General features: G+C 41.0%; 1 protein-coding gene across 1 annotated transcript in view; it reads left to right on the forward strand.

The window, feature by feature from the left end:
* The window catches only part of B4GALT5 (beta-1,4-galactosyltransferase 5), a 62,346-nt gene that overhangs the window by 23,390 nt on the left and 17,049 nt on the right, over positions 1–21,907 (forward strand). Inside the window, exon 2 of the mRNA XM_054045714.1 lies at positions 19,395–19,529. Coding sequence (XP_053901689.1) covers positions 19,395–19,529 — 135 coding nt within the window. The remainder of the gene's footprint in view (positions 1–19,394; positions 19,530–21,907) is intronic.

A 21,907-nucleotide genomic window follows, 5' to 3' on the forward strand; every position in this document is an offset into this window, starting at 1 on the left:
ATTACTGGCACGCGAAACCTTAAATTAGAGTGAATAAATGAAGACTCGGCACACCACTTCCGAAAGGTTGCCGACCCGGATGTAAGCAATGCAGTATCTACACTGACACTGCATTGACCTTAACTATGTTGACTTAAGCACTACGCCTTTCATGAAAGTGGAGTTAAGTTGGTGTAGTGGGCAAGTTACATCAATGAGAGCTGCATTTTTAGTGTAGACACCTTAGAGTTAGATTGACAATAAGGTAGCTTACAAACTCTGTAGTGTAGACCAGGGCTGAGACCAGATGCCTTTGCACCAAAATGTTGCATATAAAGCAATTTTGTTTTAAATAAGCCTAATCTAAGAATAGATCCTTCTTTTGAATGGGAAATTTACACTTCATTTATCTGAGGCCTCAAAAAGTATACTGTGCTTATTCTGAAAGTATTTCATTCTCTATGTGCCTGTTTAGCTACTTTCAGACTTTAATTTATGTACAAATTTGTACCTTTGTCAACAGATCTGTTAATGTATTGATGCATGCATCAATACAGATCTGCAGACTTAATGATTCACAACAATGTTGCACTAGCTTTTTATTATTCCTGCTAGTTCTGCTGAGCCAACACCACTGTGTGTGAACTGGATTCTGCCCCTTCTTATGCATGATCAGTAGAGTTCTTTGTTAATTTCCACTCAGTTACACCTGTGCAGCCCCAATGAAGATATTAACTTTACACCACAGATAGAGAGGACATAATTTGGCCTGTGAAACCTTTTCTGGTGAAGAGTGAGAAAAGAACCTAGCTTGATTCTTGAAGGCAAACTGAGCTCATTGAGTTCATTGCTGCAGAAATCACTGGAACATGGAGCTTTCTTCAGAGTAGAATTGTACTGTAAGCATCGAGATGGAAAAAAATGTTAAAAGTGAACACAAGGGGGGAAAAAGAGGGTTTGTGCCTCTTATTTCTTTAGAAGCTTAAAAAGAGAGAGAATTCCTGATTATTTTTACCGGTAGAAACTCATCTTGTCCAGTTTGGAAGACCCTAACTGGTGCACTGTTGAAAGGATAACCTCACAAGAGCCAAAGGAATGAAAGGTAAGCAACTGAGATGGAAACGGATTTTTTAGTCAGTGCTTAAAATGGACTTTTGTGAGTTTGTTTTATCTATTAATGTCCGTGGCTAACATTGGAATTCCCAGAGTGGACTGTCTCCCTGCTCCCCAGTTTGTATGTCCCTCACAACATGGAAGAGGAGCTAAGAGTCAGCTAGCTCTGCTTGCATAGCAGCATCCCTGGGGTTTCTGGGAGATGTGGTAGAAGAGGGAGACTTAGGTGTTGTGCACTAGAAAATTGAACTGCTTTAAGTGTATCAGGATAGCAGTACAGTTCTCCTACTGTGGACACAGTCCTTGGGATGAAGGTGTTTTACACATCACACATTTATGTACAGGGAGGGGAATGTTGCACTGGTATAAAGTACCTTTATATTGGTTCAACTATGTCCATACGAGGGGACAATTTTGATTTAAAAAAAAAAAATCACACCCCTAACCAACGTAGTTATACCAGCACAACTTTTAAGTGGAGACCAGGCCTTCCTGATGATGATCTTAAAAATGCATCATTTTTGCTTTCAGTTTTCCCCTCCATTAAATACCAGCTACTTGCAGTATTGATTAGTTTCTCCTTGGGAAGAGAGCAGTATCAAGCTGCAAATGTGACATGCCCATAAAAATTCCATTCTTTAGCAATAAAATTGTGGTCCCCGTCCCACCCACATTGTATTCAGTGATGCTATTGAAAATCCTAACTGAGAGGTAAACAGTGGAATCCCTAATGCTGACCAAGCTAAGATACAGCAAAGAGCCATTGAGACCCCAGTCACTGAAGAAGGTAGTCTGTAGGCAATCTATTATGTTGCCTGTGCTGAGATGAATCTGCATCTTTTCACTGATTGCTGTCTATTGCAGATATAGATCACATTTTGTAGGATTATAAAAGAAACCCACAATCTCCAGTGCCTTGACTCAATCTAAACCTCCCTGCAGCAGATGCACTGAATTGGGTTGTTTCAGCAAACGTTGAAACCTCTGCTCAGAATTGTTTGCTCAGCACTTCCTCCTTTGCTGTAATATGCAGGTGACTTTCTCAGGTGTAGTTTCAGTTAGTAAGACGGCTTCAGTGCTTTCCTGGCAGCAAAATAAAACACCACCTACGACTAGCAAGACGATTGACTTGCTTCTCAGCTAACAAGATTTAGGTGGATTATGCTATGTATTTAATCAAGGGATAAGCTCATTGCCTTATTTTAAATGGATCAAATCCTTGAAAATGCCAGCTCTGAGACTAGCTATCAAGCTAAAATATTTGACTGCATTTCAGCAAAGGGGGTAACTGGGGACAGCCTTCCTTTATTTTTAAGTATAGTAGTTTATCCAACAACATAATACTTGAAATTCAGACAGGAATGTACAATGGCAGCAACACCCTTCTATATCTCTAAAATGTTTGAATACTAAAGGGAGGACAAAACAAAAAGATAATGGTGACCATGAGGTGAAAACTTTTCCATCCTGTCCTCCATTCAAGGAGCTCATAGTGCATTAGTCTAATGGGTTTAGCTTCCTAAACACTACTATCGTAGATAAGTAGTTCTAGTCCTCATTTTATGGATGCTGGAGGAGAAGTGCCTTGTAGTTAAGACAATCAGTGTCAGAGGTGGGAATGGAAACCCAAGAGACTGAGACTTGGAAGCAAAATATATAGTATCATTTCAATAAAATCAATTAAATAGAAATTTGCTGCATATGGTGCACAATGCAGCACTCTTTAATTGCAGGGAGCATGGCTTTGGGGGTACTCTCCACCCTGGATGTGAGGCTTAGTCCATGAGTCAGTAAATGTTAGATAAATGTTTTAAGCCCTGACTACTGGAACTAAGGACTCACTATTCCATTTATTTCATCAGAAATTACTCTTTAGGAGACCAGACTTCACTACTGCGTGTGTAAGAGGCTGTTACTGTGAGGAGATCACTCTTAGCCCATGTCTACACTACCACTTACGTCAGAAAAATTGACGACACTCAGGAGTGTGAAAAAACACCCCTCCCTGAGCAACATATGTTTTGCCGGCAGAAGTGGTAGTGCGCACGGCGCTATGTCAGCAGGAAAGTGTCTCCCACCAACATCGCTACTGCTGCTTGTTGGGGATGGTTTAATTATGTCGATGGGAGAGCTCTCTCCTGTCGGCATAGAGCAGCTACATGAGAGATCTTACAGCGATGCCAGCTGCATCGGTACGGCAGTGCCATTGTCAGGTCTTTAGTGTAGACATAGCCTTTGTGAGTGAAGGGTTTTTGTGTTTTTCTTTAGAAACCAGAAGTCAAGTATTTTGGTATCACTCTGAATCCCACATCACACTTTCAGTGGATCACTGAGTGACATGGTGTGAAGGACTCAATTTTGCAGCTGGTACCTTTATTTATTGTGCGACTCCACAGAAGCAGCACATACCCTTACGTGCATTAGGTGTGATACACTGCAGTTTTCTGCTGGTACTTATAACTACTCTGATTGTACCTTGTAGGAGGAATAGGAGCTCACCTTTGGCATCCATCGAAGGCCCTCCCCACTTTCCAAAGGTTGTGCTTCGTTGTCTGCCTCACTATTGTTACTAACAATAACAAAAAAAGAACAAGACTTTATGGTCTCCACTGGGTTTAGCCTTAGATACTTATGCCTAATTATAAAAAAACCCAAGTTACTTACCTGAGTTATTTTAACTAAAAAAACCCACCATAATGAAGTGAAGCTCTAAAGAATAATAGTAATTAACATTTTTATTAATGTTGGGTTAGCATTTACATTTGAAATTTACTTAAGACAGAACCGTTATTAAAAAAGAAAAGAAAATGAAATAAATGGATAGTAACTATAAAAGAAAAGTAATTTTTAAATGCATTTACACTAGGTGGGCAGAAAAGCTGCATGAAAAATTGGCTGACGGCTGTACATCTTCTCTCTAGTTAGGGAGGAGGTTTAATGACTGAATTGTTATCTACCTCCCACCACTCCCTTCTTTGTGAATTTCTGTATGTTTGTAGTCAGTTTAGCAGGTAAACTCTTCAGGGCAGGGATTGTTTTTTACCTTGTTGAATGTGTTTTGTAAACCACCATGTACATTGATGACCTAGTGTAAAATAAAGATATACACACATAAATATAGTGTTTGTTCAGTAAGGCCTGGTCTACACTGAGGGCGGCTCAATCTAAGATATGCAACTTCAGCTACAAGAAAAGCGTAGCTGAAGTCGACATATCGTAGATTGACTTAGAATCGCTTACTTCACGTCCTCGCGGCATGGGATCGATGGCTGCCACTCCCGCCTCTCGCTGTGGTGGAGTTCCAGAGTCAACGGCTGAGCGATTGGGGATCGATTTATCGCGTCTACGCTAGACATGATAAATCGATCCCCGGTAGATGGATCACTACCCGCTGATCCGGCGGGTAGTGTAGATGTACCCTTCGATTCCAGTCAGTCAGGATGAGGTTAGTTCCGCCTTTTCCCAACAGGCGGTGTTAGCATTTAGTCAAGTGAGTGATTGGGACATTTAAGTAGGCTTGCTAACAGGTGGCACTATGATGCAATCAGAAAGGTAGGCCACAATCTACGTTGCTGGAATACTGGACAGTATTTGATAGTCAGTTGACATTATTTGCCCAATCAATGGGCTTGTCAAACCTAATTGCAGCTTATGTTCTATCGATTTTTGTCCTATTCTCATATCAGTCAATGAAAATTTGAATCATTCATGAAATAGGAAGAGAAATCTTTTAAAATTTTGACTCCTCCACCCCTATCAGTGTCATGCAGTAAGGTCTTAAGTTTTAATAGCTCAGATGCAAAAATGTGGATTGAACAGAATCACAGTAATATTATAGATTTGAGGAGCCTGTAGTTTTGATAATTTGCAAAAGTGCTAATTCTTTGCACTTGTCCAGCACCTTTCATTTGAGATCTCAAAGTGCTCTAAGATCCATTAGCTAAGCAGCTTCATTATATAATGAAGAGGTAGTTAAGAGGCTATTGTCCCGTGTCCCCCCCCCCCCCCCCCCAAAAGTGTAAGTGGCCTTTGGAGTGGAACATGGCAACAGTTTAATAATAATGCACATCAACACTATGAAATACTTGAGAATAGGAAGGGTGGAATACCCTATCCTTGAAGCTGTAGGAGGAATTTAGGGAGGCAGAATGTATTGGAATTTGTCAAGAATGCCAAGGATAGTGCCTTGGCTCTTAACAAGTTTAGTTTCTAAAATTCCACAATATGGATAAAATGCACCACAAGATTGTTTGTTTGTTTTTTTTGACCTCCTAGCAATGGTATAGCATTTTATTGGTTATTTTTTTCTGATTAGACAAACTACAAAACATACAGTACCACTAGCAGATCCACTGGTTAGAGCTAATTTAGAATAGTGGATTCTGGTAACTGAATTTTGTAGCACACAAGTCTTTATGCTGTAGAGAAAGCAACAGGCTGTGGTGGGGACTACTTAATTGCCCTCAGGGTGCATTCTGAAGTCTGATTATAAGACAATGCTGATGAGGTACTTATTCCCCTTGATAAACTTAGTCTCCCAGGTTTCAGAGTGGTAGCCGTGTTAGTCTGTATCAGCAAAAACAACGAAGAGTCCTTGTGGCACCTTAAAGACTAACAAATTTATTTGGGCAAATAAATAAATCTCTACGGTGCCCCAAGGACTCTTCATTGTTTCAATCTCCCAGGGTAGCCTTGTTAACACTTAATATCAGACTGTAAATTTTACTTTTTTTTAATTCGATTGTAACAGGTTGGACAATGTTTTAAGTATGGTGGTGGTGGTAAAGTCTAGTAGTGCTTTTGCCTCACCTGCTATGCATTTTGTTCCTGCTGTGAAGGAGGGGGCATACCAGTCTTACAGGACCATGTCTGGTCAATTCAGGCAGTAGTTTTGGTAAACATAGCTTTCCATGGCCAAAAGGATGTGGGAACTATAGGGGGGAAATTATGGTGGCTTCTAGAAGCCACCTTCTGTAAACAAAGTAACTGAGCTTATGCAAAAAGAAGAACAGGAGTACTTGTGGCACCTTAGAGAGCTTATGCAGTGGCCACTTCAAAAATAGGGATTTATGAAATAAAGATATGTAAATACGTCTCTGCTTGCCTTCAGATACCAGTTGTCCATTTAGAATTCCAGTTGCTTACATTGAATGTATGTTTGGCCTTTAAAAGACTGTCTGTCTATCGTTGGGGGAGGAGAGAGAGAACCTCATCTCTTTTCCATTCCTCCTCTCCACCTTCCCCAAAGGGGTTGGAAACAAACAAACAAAAAACATTGTTTCAGCCATGAAAGTAAGGATATCTGTTGAGTAAGCTTTGTAAATTACATTCACATGGATCTTATTTTGACATTGAAAACCTGCTAATGGAATTGGAATCATTGAACCTAAAATGGAAAGATCACTTTCTCAATACTAAAAGTTGAACTGGAAGTTTTTTAAATAAACATTGCCTTCCTGTATAACAATAACAGCTTGTGCTTATACTACCTTTTGCGCTTACAAAATTCCTGAGAACATGGGCTTCGTACACAGACAACTTTGTATCCCCATAAAATTTCCCTTTTTCTGAATGTTCTCACAAAATAGGCAGTTCAGAAATAAGGACCCAGCTATCATATTAGTTCTGGTCTAGAGCGCAGTCCTCGTTCACCTGAAATTAAGCAGCTTAAACTTGGGTCTGGCTGGTCCTGATCTCTGCTTTCCTGCAAATGAATGTCTGGTGCATTTGTTAACCAGAAGGGATAAAGAAATTCACCATGGGTAGAAGAATAACTTCTTCTTGACCAAATAGCAACTCTGTCCTTTAGCAGTAAGTTGGACCTTCTGAATAATGCCATCTCTATCAGCTGTTTGCCACCCGGTGGAAGAAATATTTTAAAGTTATCCAAAGTCTACATAAATAATTCCTGATAAAGCCTAATATAAACACCTATCACATAACCACATGTTTTTATATGAATCATGTGAAATGGCAGCCTTGATACCAGAGCATCAAGGTTGCATCTTTCTCCTGTTATAGCAGTTGCAGCAGTTTTGTTACAGTGTTGCAGTTTTTAATGTCAGACAATAAGAATCCCTCTGAAATCTTATGCAGTGTCTGGGTACTTTGTATGATTTTTGTAGCTGCATTGGGACACAATTGTTTGATTTTAAATCTAGAAGTAACTTAGTCTGTTGACCTCAATACATTGTTAAATGCGTTCTTTTGTTTTGAAGCCAAACTTTTTTTTAAACTTTCCATAAGTATAATGGACCTTGCTTACAGGAAACTGCTGTAGTGAAGTAGACCAGAAGTCTGAAATTGTTTTGGGCCATAGGTTCACTCTGCAGTTTTAGTTCTGACATTCTGTGGAGAATGTCTTCCCAACAGGAAACTTCTACTGTATTGTGAAAAATAAGTGACCCATTTTTTTGACGAGGGGCACCAAGCTGTTGGCACAGTCATCCATGTGATTTAAAAAAAAAACCAAACAAATCCCTCAAAAAATTGGAAGTGGTGTGAATCCAACAGTGAAACTTAACAAATTTCAAGCCGGAGGACTGAAAAGGTTTAGAAAAAATGCATATTGAAATGTCACTTTTATTTTCCACCATGTTGAACAATGACTAAAGTAAATAATAAGGGGAAGATGAGTCATTAGGTGCAGTTAAGATAAAAAAAGTCCCATTACCATAAAGCAGCCTTGAAGCTATACTAAGTTTTACTAGGTTAATTGCATCTGCCTTGAAATCAGAATCTTATCTGAAATATTGAGCTCCATGTCGCAGTTGTGTCTTGACTCTTTAGCCCCAGTATGAGGGTTTAAAACCTTGGCAGGAGATTTTTTTTTTGTTTTAGATTTTTATATTGCTTTTAGGGAATAAACCTGTTTCTGTGAAATAGGAATAGTGTTGACACTACATATGAACCACAACATAAGAATGGCCATACTGGGTCAGACCAAAGGTCCATCTAGCCCAGTATCCTGTCTTCTGACAGTGGCCAGTGCCAGGTGCCCCAGAGGGAATGAACAGAATGGGTAATCAAGTGACCCATCCCCTGCCGCCCATTCCCAGGTTCTGGCAAACAGAGGCTAGGGACACCATCCCTGCCCCTTCTGGCTAATAGCCATTGATGAACCTATCCTCTATGAATTTATCTAATTCTTTTTTGAACCCTGTTATAGTCTTGGCCTTCACTACATCCTCTGACAAAGAGTTCTACAGGTTGACTGTGCGTTGTGTGAAGAAATACTTCCTTTTGTTTGTTTTAAACCAGCTGCCTATTGATTTCAGTTGGTGACCCCTAGTTCTTGAGTTATGAGGAGGAGTAAATAACACTTCCTTATTTGCTTTCTCCACACCAGTCATGATTTTATAGACCTCTATCATATCCCCCCTTAGTTATCTGTTTTCCAAGCTGAAAAGTTCCAGTCTTATTTATCTCTCCTCATACAGCAGCTGTTCCATACCCCTAACCATTTTTGTTGCCCGTTTCTGAACCTTTTCCAATTCAGTATATCTTTTTTGAGATGGGGCAACCACATCTGCACACAGTATTCCAGATGTGGGCGTACCATGGATTTATATATAAGTAATATGCTATTTTCTGTTTTATTATCTATCCCTTTCTTAATGATTCCTAACATTCTGTTCACTTTTTTGACTGCTGCTGCACACTGAGTTGATGTTGAAGTTAGAGGCTGAATCTCAAATTTTCTTCAGTTTTGCCACACTGGAGGCAAACAGTGCAACACTCCAAGCTGTGCACATTGCCTCACAATCCCTTTTGGCTTTGGCACAGAATTTTTCACAAGGAGGAGGGAGAAAACTTGTTCACCTTAGCCTCTAAGGATAGAACAAGAAGCAATGGGCTTAAACTGCAGCAAGGGAGGTTTAGGTTGGACATTAGGAAAAAGTTCCTAACTGTCAGGGTGGTTAAACACTGGAATAAACTGCCTATGGAGGTTGTGGAATCTCCATCTCGGGAGATATTTAAGAGTAGGTTAGATAAATGTCTATCAGGGATGGTCTAGACAGTATTTGGTCCTGCCATGAGGGCAGGGGACTGGACTCGATGACCTCTCGAGGTCCCTTCCAGTCCTAGAATCTCTGGATCTGTAAACCCAAGTTTTGGAGATGGAAAGAATATTCAAATATTTTTAGGGCCTGGTTCTACTCGTTAAAATGTCATTGTGTGATCCCATGTGTGTTTCAGTGACTGTAGAGCAGATATGTTCCATTTCCATGTTTTTAAAAAAAAAAAATTAATTGCAAGCCTTGCACTTGCACTGGAGAATTTAGGGGTGTGCTTTCCTTTTGCATTATTAACTTTAACATTCTTGCATGAGACTTGAATGTTAATCAGTCAAGTCTATAGTTTTCTCATTAGGTAAAAGATCTTAATCAGAATTTGAATTAAACCTAGACCCCAGTAGGGGTGAGACACCTATTATCTGATGACTGACCAGAAACACACACATTTGGCCTCCATAAGAATGGAGTTGCAGCCACAGCTCCTAGTTTGTTGTGTTAATAGCTTAGATTCATTTTGTCTTCACCAGTAGTGAATTGAAACTGCACTGCTGAGAAGTATATCAAGTATCTTACTCCTGTCTGAGAAATGTGGAATGTCCCAAATGACTGCATGCCATAAACTCTTTAATTCTTATGGCTGGGGTTCTAAAACTTGGTTAGGAAGCTAGGATTGGATTAGATGGCAAGGCTTTATTTAATCCACCAAACCAGATAAACCCATTATTCTGTTTAAAATCTTCCAGGCTAAAAATAATTTGTAATCTCTCCTGAGCATAGGTAATCTTTTTCTAATTTAAAGAACTAACCAGTCCAAATGCTATTTTTCTTTAAATTGAATGTGATATAGATAGTGGCTTTAAATTTTTAAGAAAATGATTTTTATTGTCTATTCTTCCCTGGATGTAGCAGCCTGCTCTAGAGTGTCTGAATTTTGGGCCTGCAAAGGTCAGCACAGCTAGAAACACCATGTAAATAAATGTAGTGGTTTTATTTTGAAGAAGTGCAGGAAATAGCTCAAATTTAGCCTCCTCCAAGTATGATTTTCTTGGTATCTGGAACTTGAAGGTGAAACTGAAAGACAGCACCATGTTTTTAGGCATTCTTGTTTTGGGGAGGGGAATGAATGACGTTATACATACACGCTCCCCTGGTCCAGGAGTCCAGGAGACCCCTTCTTAGATCTAGTTGAGGCTGACTGTGGATTGATCTGAGCATTCCTTTAGTGGCATTTGCTGCTCTCTTAAAAGGTTTTTGCCTCTGGCATTCTTGCCACTTTCTGGCCCAAGGAATGGGGGTGGGAGTAGGAACTAACTAGTTGGATCTCTTGCATTTAAGGGAGGGCATGAGTCCCTCTCTTTCTCCCCAGAAACTTGTTTGTTGAAAGCATATGGCTCTGTAAATTAAGTAAAGATCCCACTCTGCCTAAGGATAGTGAGGAATCAGTGCTCAGTGAATGACGGATTTATGACGGTCTTAAAATAAAAGCAGTTCTGAGGTGGTGGTTGGGACTCTGATGCGGCTCTTGCTGTTGTTTCCTACAGGCTGAACTGTAAGCATTTGCCAGGGTTCAGGTTCTCAGTAAGTAGGTGGTGCCACGTTAAGAAGAGATAAGGTGTTGGTTACTGATATTGGTACTAAGCTCATTGAAGAGAGAGTCTGTGGCATTATAGACTTAACTGTGTAATGCCCATAAGTCCTAATTGGACACAGTAGCATTACTTTTCTTGGCTTAGTGGAAAATCGGATCCGCAGTTGATGCCTCCCTTCCTCTTAGAAGTTTCAGAGTAACAGCCGTGTTAGTCTGTATCCGCAAAAAGAAGAACAGGAGTACTTGTGGCACCTTAGAGACTAACAAATTTATTAGAGCATAAGCTTTCGTGGACTACAGCCCACTTCTTCGGATGCATCCGAAGAAGTGGGCTGTAGTCCACGAAAGCTTATGCTCTAATAAATTTGTTAGTCTCTAAGGTGCCACAAGTACTCCTTCCTCTTAGAGAGAGGGTTACCGGCCTGGGGAAAGAGAGACCCTAGCAAGAAGTTAGTCTGGTCTCTTAACTCTCTCCTTGATTGATTACAGTAAATGGAGAGACAACGACATCTGGATAGTTGTGAAGGGGGAGGGAAGGAATGTAAAGAAGAGACAAGCTAATGTGGAATTGCGTCTCTTCATGAGCTCTAATTACCTTAAAATAAGAGAATCCAATTCTTGCTAGGAAGGCATGCATCTGATGAAGTGGGTTTTAGCCCATGAAAGCTTATGCCCACATAAATTTGCTAGTCTCGAAGGTGCCACAAGTACTCCTCATTCTTTTTGCTAGGAAGGGTAATCATTAATTTAGGCAAATGTTGGTTGATGTGCTCCATATTTTTTTCCTCCCAGGTGTATCACTTTTCGTGAGAAAAGGTTTAGTAATTACAGCAGGAGACTGGGAATCAGACTGGGTTTTATTTCTGACTGGCTTGGTACTGACAGTAGACAAGTAGTTTAAATTATGTGCCTGTTTGCCATTCAGAAAATGACAGTATACACTTAGCTAATAAGATGTTAAAAACAGCTACACCTTATAGCACTGTCTGAGCATACTGATTTATGGCAAGGAGTAGTTATTCCCATATCTTATAGATGGAAGATCCAGGACATTGTTTACCCTTGGGGGATTACTTACCTGGGACCACACATCAAGTATGTATCAGAGCTAGGATTAGAATTCTGGCTCCCAGTTTATATGGTTAATCATATAACAACTCAGCTACCTCAGAGATTGAGATTTAATATATGCAACTTTGAGGTCCATGGATGAAAGGCACACTCAAATGAACAGTATGTATTTTAGAAGCTAGTTCTCTTGAAGTTAAATCATCCCAATTAACCACTGGAACAACTTACTGTGAGTTGTTGTACATTCTTCATCACTTGAAGATTGTAAACCAAGACTGGAGGTCTTTGGTTTAAAAACAAAATGCTGTAACTCAACCAGAAGGTATGGGCTGGATGCAGGAATTCCTGTGTGACAGTCTATGGCTTGTGTTTTGCGGGAGGTCAGCCTACATGATCGTAGGTCCCTTCTAGTCTTAAAAAAAATCTACAAATCCTCTTTTGCAGCCTCAATATACTTTCACATTTCTGAGATAGTATATATAGAGAAATACTCAATACTCAATTTCTGGTTAAGCAATACTTTATGATGTCTAATCTGTTTCTTCAGTCAATCCATACATGTGCAGTTTGAAAACTTGCCAGTTCTGGGTAAATGTTTTGTAATTACTTGCGTGTGGTGCTTCTGCGCTGTTAATTTTTAGCCTAGCTAGTGCTATAAATTGTTCAGCAAGGAATAACTTATTAATAAATGGTAGATAAAGGGGTGATACCAATGTTACCACATTTAAGAATAAGCATTTGTTCTCTAAAATTAATATAAATTCAAGACCTATAAAACTGCATGTTTTTGCAGCTGCATAGTTGGAGAATACTTTTCTTCTTATCTACATTAGATAGAGGGCCAGTAGAATTGTTGGTGTATCTTTGCATGTACAATATGGGGAGGGAAAATTTAAAAAAAAAAATCCAGCCTCCTAATCGCTCAGTGCCCACTCTGTGCTCTTGGTAGTCTAACAGTCATAGGAATTGCACAGTTATTTAAGGCCTTGTCTGTGCTGAGCTTCGGTAAAAGCTCTCACCGCTGCTACCACCAATGGAGCTGCAGTGGGGGTAGAATGCTGCTGGAAGAGTTTAACAAAAGATTCGCTGTAGAGAAGGCTCTGTAGGTTATTACATCCGTTTGTCTCTTTTAAGCCACATTACAAGGTCTTTGCATCAGGGAAAATGTCTATCTGTACTAGTCAGTGGACAAAAACAATGGTGTCCTGATCATGATTGGAGCTTCTATGCTACTGTAATACACATTAGTATTAATAAAATGAATTAAGAGATCTGTTTTTCAGATTCTTTAGCATATTGCATGTGTACTGCTGAGTGCAATATTTTGTGTAATATTGTCAGCTTTGAATTATTTCCAAAAGTGGAGTTCAATCTTTGTACTGCGGTAGTGCCAAGGAGCCGCAATGATGGGTCAGGGTCATGTTGTGCTAGACGCTTGACAAACATGTAAGAAAAAGATGGCCCTTGCCCTGAAGAGCTTATCCTCTTAGGGTCAGTAATTTCTGGAGCTTACTGTCAGACTTGTTCCTAGATGACCGTTGGGATTGGTCACCAGTTACGTTCTGGAACGCAGGTGAATAGCATTCCATAAACCCTAGTTTTCCTGAAAAAGTTAACATAGCTTGATTAGAATATTTTTTGTTAATTCAGAAGTGGTCCATATGCATTAAACAAGGCTTTCAGGCCTACTTACAAATCAGGAAGAATGTCAGATACTGTAGAAACAGAGGTTGATACGAGCGCCCCTAAACCATACTGCATGCTTTTGTGTTGGTCATGGTTTTAGTTTTTTTTTTTTTTAAGAGTAATCTGGGAAGATTGTCTCATCAGGAAACATCGGGCTCCAGTACTCCAAGCTGATAACTGTTTCTGTAGTGTGTGAACCCACCCCTTTGATTCTCTCAGGTTGCTGTCTGTTAACTGAATTCCCCCCCTGCACCCTTCCTGGCTGTTGTCTAGCAGTTCCTGCTGTATTTTTATCTTCATACCATCTGCTGCTGAGTGCATTATTTCATTAATAAAACAAACTAGATGTTCTTACTGTTTCCTCCCAACAATGAAACACTAAAGAAAGCATTTCTTTCCTCTTCCTATTTCAGAAACGTGCTAACAGACAGTGACTGTCACTGGACTCTTATCCCTTCTTGCATAGACTGGTTAGCAGGACCTCTTCCTAATAAGCCTCTGAACTGGAAAGTTTCCCACTGTTGGCGTATCTTTATAGTGAAGTTAAATTCATTTCCCATGAGAAGAGGTTATTCTATTTCTTTGTTAGAAGGGCTACTAAAAGACCAACTGAAAAGTTATTACAGGCAGCCTGCAGCATTGACTATGTAATTGGGCTTTGTCTCACAGTTAAAGCTATTCCCATCTATCTTTAGTTTCGTAGCAAAAACTAGTGTCTGTAGTTCTTGGGCCATGGCCATTCTTTCCTTTGTTATAAGCTTATAAGGCGCTCGCGCTCTCTCTCTCTCTCTCTCTCTTTCTGAGATCTACCATACTGTCACATCTCAAGAGTGGGGATTTCTAGCTGCAGTTGGATGCCTTAAATGACATTAAGACTAAAGTTTGATAAATCTGGATCCATATTTATAAATCCCAGCCAAGTTGGCCTTAGCCAGCATCTCTCTCCCTCCATTGTCATGCAACGTGATGTATATTAGTTGTCTGCCACCTTTGGTATAAATATAGCTTGTAAATTACTTGGTGTTGCTATGAGATGAAAAGCACTATGCAAACATAATTAATAGTAATAATCCTGTATGAACCATTAGATCAGGGATAGTTTATTTTTTGTGAAGGCCCAGATTTCTAAGTCAAGGGTATAGTCAAGGTCCAGACTCAAGAAAATAATAAAATAACAATAATGATAATAAATAAATAAGATTTCAGAGTCTATTCAGAAGCATCTAGTGATCTTGATTTGGCCTGTGATCTGCCTGTTTTAGACTACCCCTGCATTAGATCAACAAGATCTCATTCCAAGAAGAATTACTGCATAGCTGAAGCATAGTTCAACCTGAACAAGCACTGCAACTGCATATGTACATATGCACATTCTTTTGTAGACAAAACAGCAACAGGATATTTGGTAGCTTGAGTTCTTCTGCTGATCATAGCTGTGCCAGTTTTGCATGGAGAGAAGCAGTCTGTAAGTAGAAAAGTCCCAAATTACTCACCGTTTTATAGGTCAAAATCAGTAACTTTGAAACTCCACTTGGAAGCTAATAACTTCTATTGGGGAGGTTTGAGTGCAGTTCAGAAATTCCTTATTGAAGACTTAAGCATGGCTATCTCTGGGCTTGATCATGACCTGCTGAACAACCATGACTCCCGTTGAAGTTGTTTAAGTGCTTTATATGGATAAAGACTGCAGTGCTTAATATGGCTTCCTGTAATCTGAACAAATCGCATGTCCCAGTTATGGATAATTTTAAGGTTCCTAATAATGGCAGCATTTTTTATACAACGAGAGTTCTGGGGCTGCAGGATAGGCGCCACTCCCCTGGCCCCAGCAGGGCGGCTGAGGAGGCAAACCTGGAATCTGCATGGGGCATAATGAGGCAAAAACTGTGTCACCAAACCCCGCAACCAGGGGTCTGGCTGCTTCAGCAGCGCTGGGGGAGGCAGATTCTCCCCTGGCCTATTATACTCGCTGCCCATGATTTTAGTCATGGGTATTTTTAGTAAAAGTCATGGACCGGTCACGGGCAGTAAACAAAAATTCACGGCTTGTGATCCGTCCATGACTTACACTATATACCCCTGACTAAATCTCTGGGGGGCTGGCCCGGAGGGCACTGTGAGTGCTTGGGGGAAAGGGAGTCGCATCCCTGGTAGCGGCGACATTCCTGTCTCTCAGTTCCTAGGCGGAGGTGTGGCCAGGCATCTCTGCACACTGCCTCCACTACAAGCGTTGGCTCCGCAACTCCCATTGGCCAGGAACCACGGCCAATGGGAGCTGCGGGGGTGGTGCTTGCAGGTGGAGGCAGCGTGTATAGCTGCCTGGCCACGCCTCCGCCTAGGAGCTGAGGGAGTGGGGTGTCACTGCTTCTGGGGACCCCCCCACGGTAAGCGCTACCCAGAGTCTCCTCCCACACCCAAAATCCTGCTTCTGCGGGAGGTGGGAGGCGGTGGCCTGCGACTGCCCCAGCAGTGGCCAGTGTGACTGTCTCAAGAGCTGCCTGAGCTGCTCAGGCGACCCCTGGGCCAGGGGTACCGGCCGCTGCAGAAGTCACGAAAAGTCATGGAATCCGTGACCTCTGAAAAATTCTTAGCCTTACCTATGCGACATCGTTAGGTCGACCTAACCCCCACTGTAGACGCAGCTAGCTCAATGGAAGATTTCTGCTATCAACATAACTACCCACTTTTGAGGGGTACAGTGCTGTAGTTGCAGTGCTGCAGCTGGGCCATTGTAGTGCTTGTAGTGTAGACATGCCCTCACTTTAGAACTTTGTACTGGGGAATGTGGGTGCAGTGCCCTAGTGCCTGGGAGTACACACAGGTCTTCTGGGGGTGTATCAACTCATCTAGACGTTTGCCTATTTTTATGGCGGGCTATATAAAAAGCACTAGTGAAGTCCATACAAACTAAAATGTTATACAATGACTTGTTTATACTGCTCTGAAATGTATGTACAAATTTCAATCAATTTATTTTATAATTGTATGGTAACATTGAGAAAGTAAGCATTTTTTCAGTAATAATGTGCTGTGACTTTTGTATTTTTGTCTGATTTTGTAAGCTAGTAGTTTGTGAGGTGAAACTTGGGGGTACGCAAGACAAATCAGACTCAGAAAGGGGCCCAATAGAACCACTGCCCTAGAGTAACCTTTCTAACCTGTGCTGTCAGTGACTGAGTGGGTGCATAATAAGCTTTGGAGCTTCCTGGTATGAGCCAACCTTTGTTTTTCCAAGTTAAGCCTTTGTGCTGTATGTTGCTACAGAAAGCCAGTTGCTTGTTACAAAAATGTATGGTCCTTGTCCTTGGGTTCAGAGGTATTTTGTTGGTTTACTGCTCACCCTTGTGCTGAGGGCCTCCTTTTTAATGAATGATGTCATCTTTGCTTAACTTGTTAGTATTTTCATCTTTCCTTCTAGCTTTTCCATCTCATTGCTTCAGGGGGCCTTGGGTCACTTTTAAATACGCCTGTTTAAATCATTTACCTGTGTTAGGTTAATTTAACCTGCATTTTTCCTCTACTTTCAAACAGTCTGTTTTTTCCTCTATTCAAGCCCCAAAAATGAATACAAACATTTTAAATCTCATTAGAATTGTGATGCAAAGTGGCAAAAGGGAACTGAAGATCTGACAATGAAAAGACTAGTGAAAATGAATTCTTCTTGTAGCTAGCAAGAAACGTGATTAAAGGGTTGGGGAATACTATAACAAATACATAGTATTTGCATAATGCTTCACCCTCAAAGTGCTGTACATCTTATCTGAGGTTAAAAGGGGTGATTGTCCTCTGGGGTAGAGATAAAATAGAGTAATGATCTTAGACATTGGGAACATTCTAGTCACAGAGGAAGACACTTATCACTGAGGGCTGCTAGGCTATAAGGAAAACAGTCTCTTGAAATAAGGGGGTGACCATCCTCGGAAGTGCTGAGAAACAGATTAGAGACAATGCTGATTAGATAGAATTTTGCTCAAAGCAAAGATGGGACCGCATGGTTTAGAGCAGTGATACTCAGGGCTTGTCTACACTGGCAATTTACAGCACTGCAACTTTCTCGCTCAGGGGTGTGGAAAAACACCCCTTGAGTACAGCAAGTTTCAGCTCTGTAAAGTGCCAGTGAACAGTGCACAAGCTCTGCATGACTACACAAGCCACGTTAAAATGCTGCCATGGCATGTATACTGAGGAGAGCTTTTATGTGCCAAGGCTGACACCTGGGTCATTGTACCCTCTTCTCTGAGTTGTCCAAAAGTTTTTACAAAGCACAGAAAGGGAAAAAAGGCATCTCACTCCATAAACTGTCACTATCCAAATGGCAGAAACTCCTGCTTCTCCTAGGAACTTGCCAAAAACCATGCCTCATCAGCTGAGTCATCAGAAGGTCAGAATATTAAGTTATATCACATTTTCCTGAGCCACCCCACGGCCTTTTGTGGAATTATTCATTGTAGCATATTAAAAATGTAAATGAAAGATAAAACCAGAAGGAGAATGTATGTAGACTTCTTTACCACACTTTTTACAAAACCTACGTAAATTTGTCAGTGAGCCTTATTTGTCTTTTAATTTTGGACCATGTATAAAATTTCCTCTTTCTACACAATTCTTTTAGCAATTTTCTTTAAAAATAGATAGAAATCCCCTCACAGACTATTACATGCCTGCCCTTTATTCCAGTTTCCCTTATTCCATTCCACATGGCTCACCCCCTCCTTGTGGTAGGGGTTTCTGCTATCAGGCTAGTGGCAGCCTATGGGGTGAGATGCTCTGCTCTTTTCTGTGCTCTACAATGTAACTCGCTTCTAGGATACATCTTCTTTGTCATTAATAATCTGTGGCCTTGGTGCAGTTGTTCAAATAGACTTTATTTAGAAATTGACTGTGGCTGTGTATAAACTAGCACTTTTGTTGGTATAACTTATGTTGCTCCAGTGTGTGAAAAAACACCCCACTGAGAGACATAAGTGGCACTTCCGTTGGTGTAAATGTGGACAGCGCTATGTCGGCATGAGCCTCCCTGCCAACGTACCTGCTGCTGCTTGTTGGGGATGGTTTAATGATGTCGATGGGAGAGCGCTCTCGTTGGGATAGAGCAGCTAAGCAGGAGATCTTACAGCTCTGCTGTAAGTTCTCTGTATGTTCCTCAGAAAGCCAGGAAAGGCATATGTCATCTGTATTTATTAGTAATGCTGCCAGTAAGGGTAAATCTATTTTTAAAAAAATCCTTTTTGTCCAAAATGGCTGGTGGCACAAAAATGCATATGTCCAAACATGATACATAGGGGCCTTGGAAAAGGCAAAAGGGAACCAGACAAAAGGCAGCAGAGGACTTAGCCACATGTAAAAAGATACATGATGAGTAAAGGTAGAGTTATTACTACTTACTAGTCTAGTTCTAAGCATCCTAACAGGCTTTGCTAACATACTGACTAAAGGTGAGCTTCAAGGCTAATGAAAATGGAATAAATTCCATGTTTATGTGCTGATTTCTGTTACTAATCAGGCTGTAGTGCACCATCCGCACCAAAACCCTTAATTCACTCTTAGTGAAGTCCCCCACTTACAAAGTCCTGTATTTCCTGGTTTATTAAAAACGTCACCCAGTGGTATCAGGGTTTAGTAGGAATGTAGCCTCTAACTATAAAATATAGTCCTGGATTTTAGGACTAAATAGTTTAAATTCCTTTTATTGTTCCAGATATATTTTGAAATATGCCTTAGATGTAGCCTTGTGAAATTGTATGATCTTTCCCATCCCACATTGGGCAACTTGGGCATGTGTCTCCTCCTCCTCCCCCCCCCCCCCCACCCGCACAAAGAGCTTCTTGACTCAAGGAAACTGAGGTGAAGCAGAATAGTTCCAAAAAGGGTTAAGTATTTGAGTTTCTCTTACCTATAAAATTTGCTGCTAATTTAATCTCTCTGGTTATTTCTTTCAGTGAACACCTACCTCTTCATGATGCAAGCCCAAGGCATCATGATTCGTGAGAATATGAGAACAATAGGAGCTCAGGTTTATGAGCAGGTGGTCCGCAGTGCCTATGCCAAGAGGAACAGCAGCATGAATGACTCAGGTATATTTTTAGTAATTAAGTCAATTTGATTAGAATTCCCATTACCATTGGAAAGTGACTCAGTCTAAACAGTTTTTCTTAGGGGAATGAATGCATGGGTAGACACGAGAGGAGAGTTTGCTTTTAGGTCACCCTCTATAATATAATATAATATGGAGGGTGATCTAAATATAATAGTCTATATGGCCCTTTCCTCAGATGCCTCTAGTAACTGAGGTATTTACAAAACAAGATAAGAATGGGTTGCATCCTTTTTCTTTCATCTGCTTTCTAGAGATGCAGTGTGACATCTGTGAAATCACATTTTGTTTTCTTGAAGGGGTAACACAGAAATGCATATGCTTATGAGCCTCACTGTTCACATGCAAGAAAGGACTTGAAGTTGCCCTAAATTGTTTTTGTTTCAGAATTGGGAGTAGATACAGGGGTTCCGACTACAAGCCCCCGACTTTTTTATTTTTTTTATTTTTAACTGCTTGCACTGTGTTCCCTGTAATGTAATGCTGGTTTGACAGCTTTGGATATACCACCTTTGTATTTTAGTGATCCATTTGAACCAAATTGCTCTTCATACATGCCCATCTTCCGCCTCCAAAAGTGGCCTAAATTTAAATCTCCCCCAAGGAATTTCCCTGCCAGTTCTCTTAATCTGGTCTTCATCCTTTTATCTTTTTTTCTTTAGACAAGTAGTGCAATTTTGTTATGTTCCTAGGACACACACACACAAAAAACAGCCTAGAAGAGAGGGAATTTAGGTGCCAGTCACCTCTTACACCATCCCAATTGTATTTTAATTTAGGTAGCCCAAGCCAAACCGATGGCAGTGTCACGTAAAATTGCTGTAGCAGTGTCGGCTGTGCAGAAGTGGATTAAGATTTATGGGGGCCCTGGGCACAAAGAACATTTGGGTTCCCCCAAGTCCCCCTCACCATGGGGCCCCCTGCTCCTCCCCTTCTCCCCAAGCTCCCCTCTGGCCAGGCCAGAAGCCAGATACAAGTGGTGGTAAGAGCTGCCTAGGGATCCTGGGCCATTGTGAGGAACCCCAAACCCTCCACTTGCTCTAGGCGGCGTGCCCCAGGGGGCAGGGACCCAGGTTGGGGGCTGCTCTCAGGCACCTGGCACACTGCACAGGGCAGGTGGAGGATCTGGGGCTTCCCATAGCAGCCTGGGCTCTCTGGGCAGCTCTTACCACAGCTGAGGGTGATCATATGGCCCGTTTTGGCTGGGACCGTCCCCTTTTTAAGCCCTGTCCCAACTTTTTTTGATGATCAGTTGGCAAGAGCAAATGGAACAAATACCAAGTTTTGCCAAAAAAGGGTTTGGGGGGATGAGCGATGGGGCTATGGCAGGTAGGAAGGGCTCGGGCCAGCTCTGCGTGGTGGGAGGGAAAGGAGGGTTCGGGTGAGCCCCACATGGTGTTCCATTTTCCTTTTAGAAAGTGTGCTTACCTTACCATAGCAACTATAGACACAAATTAGGGGGTTGTGATCAAATAAGTTTGAGAACCAATGGTCTAGGTCAGTGGTTCTCAACCAGGGGTACACAGAGGTCTTCCAGGGGGTACATCAACTCAAATAGATTTTTGCCTAGTTTTACAACAGGCTACATAAAAAGCACTAGCGAAGTCAGTACAAACTAAAATTTCATACAGCCAATGACTTGTTTATACTGCTCTATATACATGCACTGAAATGTAAGTACCATATTTATATTCCAATTGATTCTCATTTTTACCATATAATTATAAAATAAAAGTCAGCAATTTGTCAGTAATAGTGTGCTGTGACACTTTTGTATTTTTGTCTGATTTTGTAAACAAGTAGTTTGTAAGTGAGGAGAAACTTGGGGCCACTGGTCTAGGTAATATATAGTGTGTCTCGCTCTTCTAGCTACATAAAGAATTCAAATTTAGGACTTTTACCAGCGTAGCTAATTTGGTCACATGCACACCCCCCACGCCTGACCAACCTAGCTGTGCCTACTATAAATAGACATAGTTATACCGGCAAAAAACCTCTTTGTTTCTATAGCTTATTTTGTTCGGAGGAAATGGTATAAACTATACTAGCAAACCCTTTATAAGTAACCATTTACATTTAGAATGAAGCGCTGAAGGCATTTCTTTCTAAAACTAAGAGTTAGGCAAACTGATGTCCAACTGAAACTGCTCCTTTCAGTGTTAACACAGAACAAGTGAGTCACTGTGCAAAAGTTTTGACCTACCTTTATGCAGTATCAGGCTGGAATAACAGTGAGTTTCAGATAAGCACCACACCTCATGAGGGTCACTGGGTTTCACTAGGAGAACAAGTGGGTCAAGAGTGTTACAGGAGAAATGTTACTTTTATGACTAAAATCCAGGATCCTCACTCTGCCTC

This window comes from Malaclemys terrapin, chromosome 12 (genome assembly GCF_027887155.1).
Source record: "Malaclemys terrapin pileata isolate rMalTer1 chromosome 12, rMalTer1.hap1, whole genome shotgun sequence".
Classification (NCBI taxonomy): domain Eukaryota; kingdom Metazoa; phylum Chordata; order Testudines; family Emydidae; genus Malaclemys; species Malaclemys terrapin.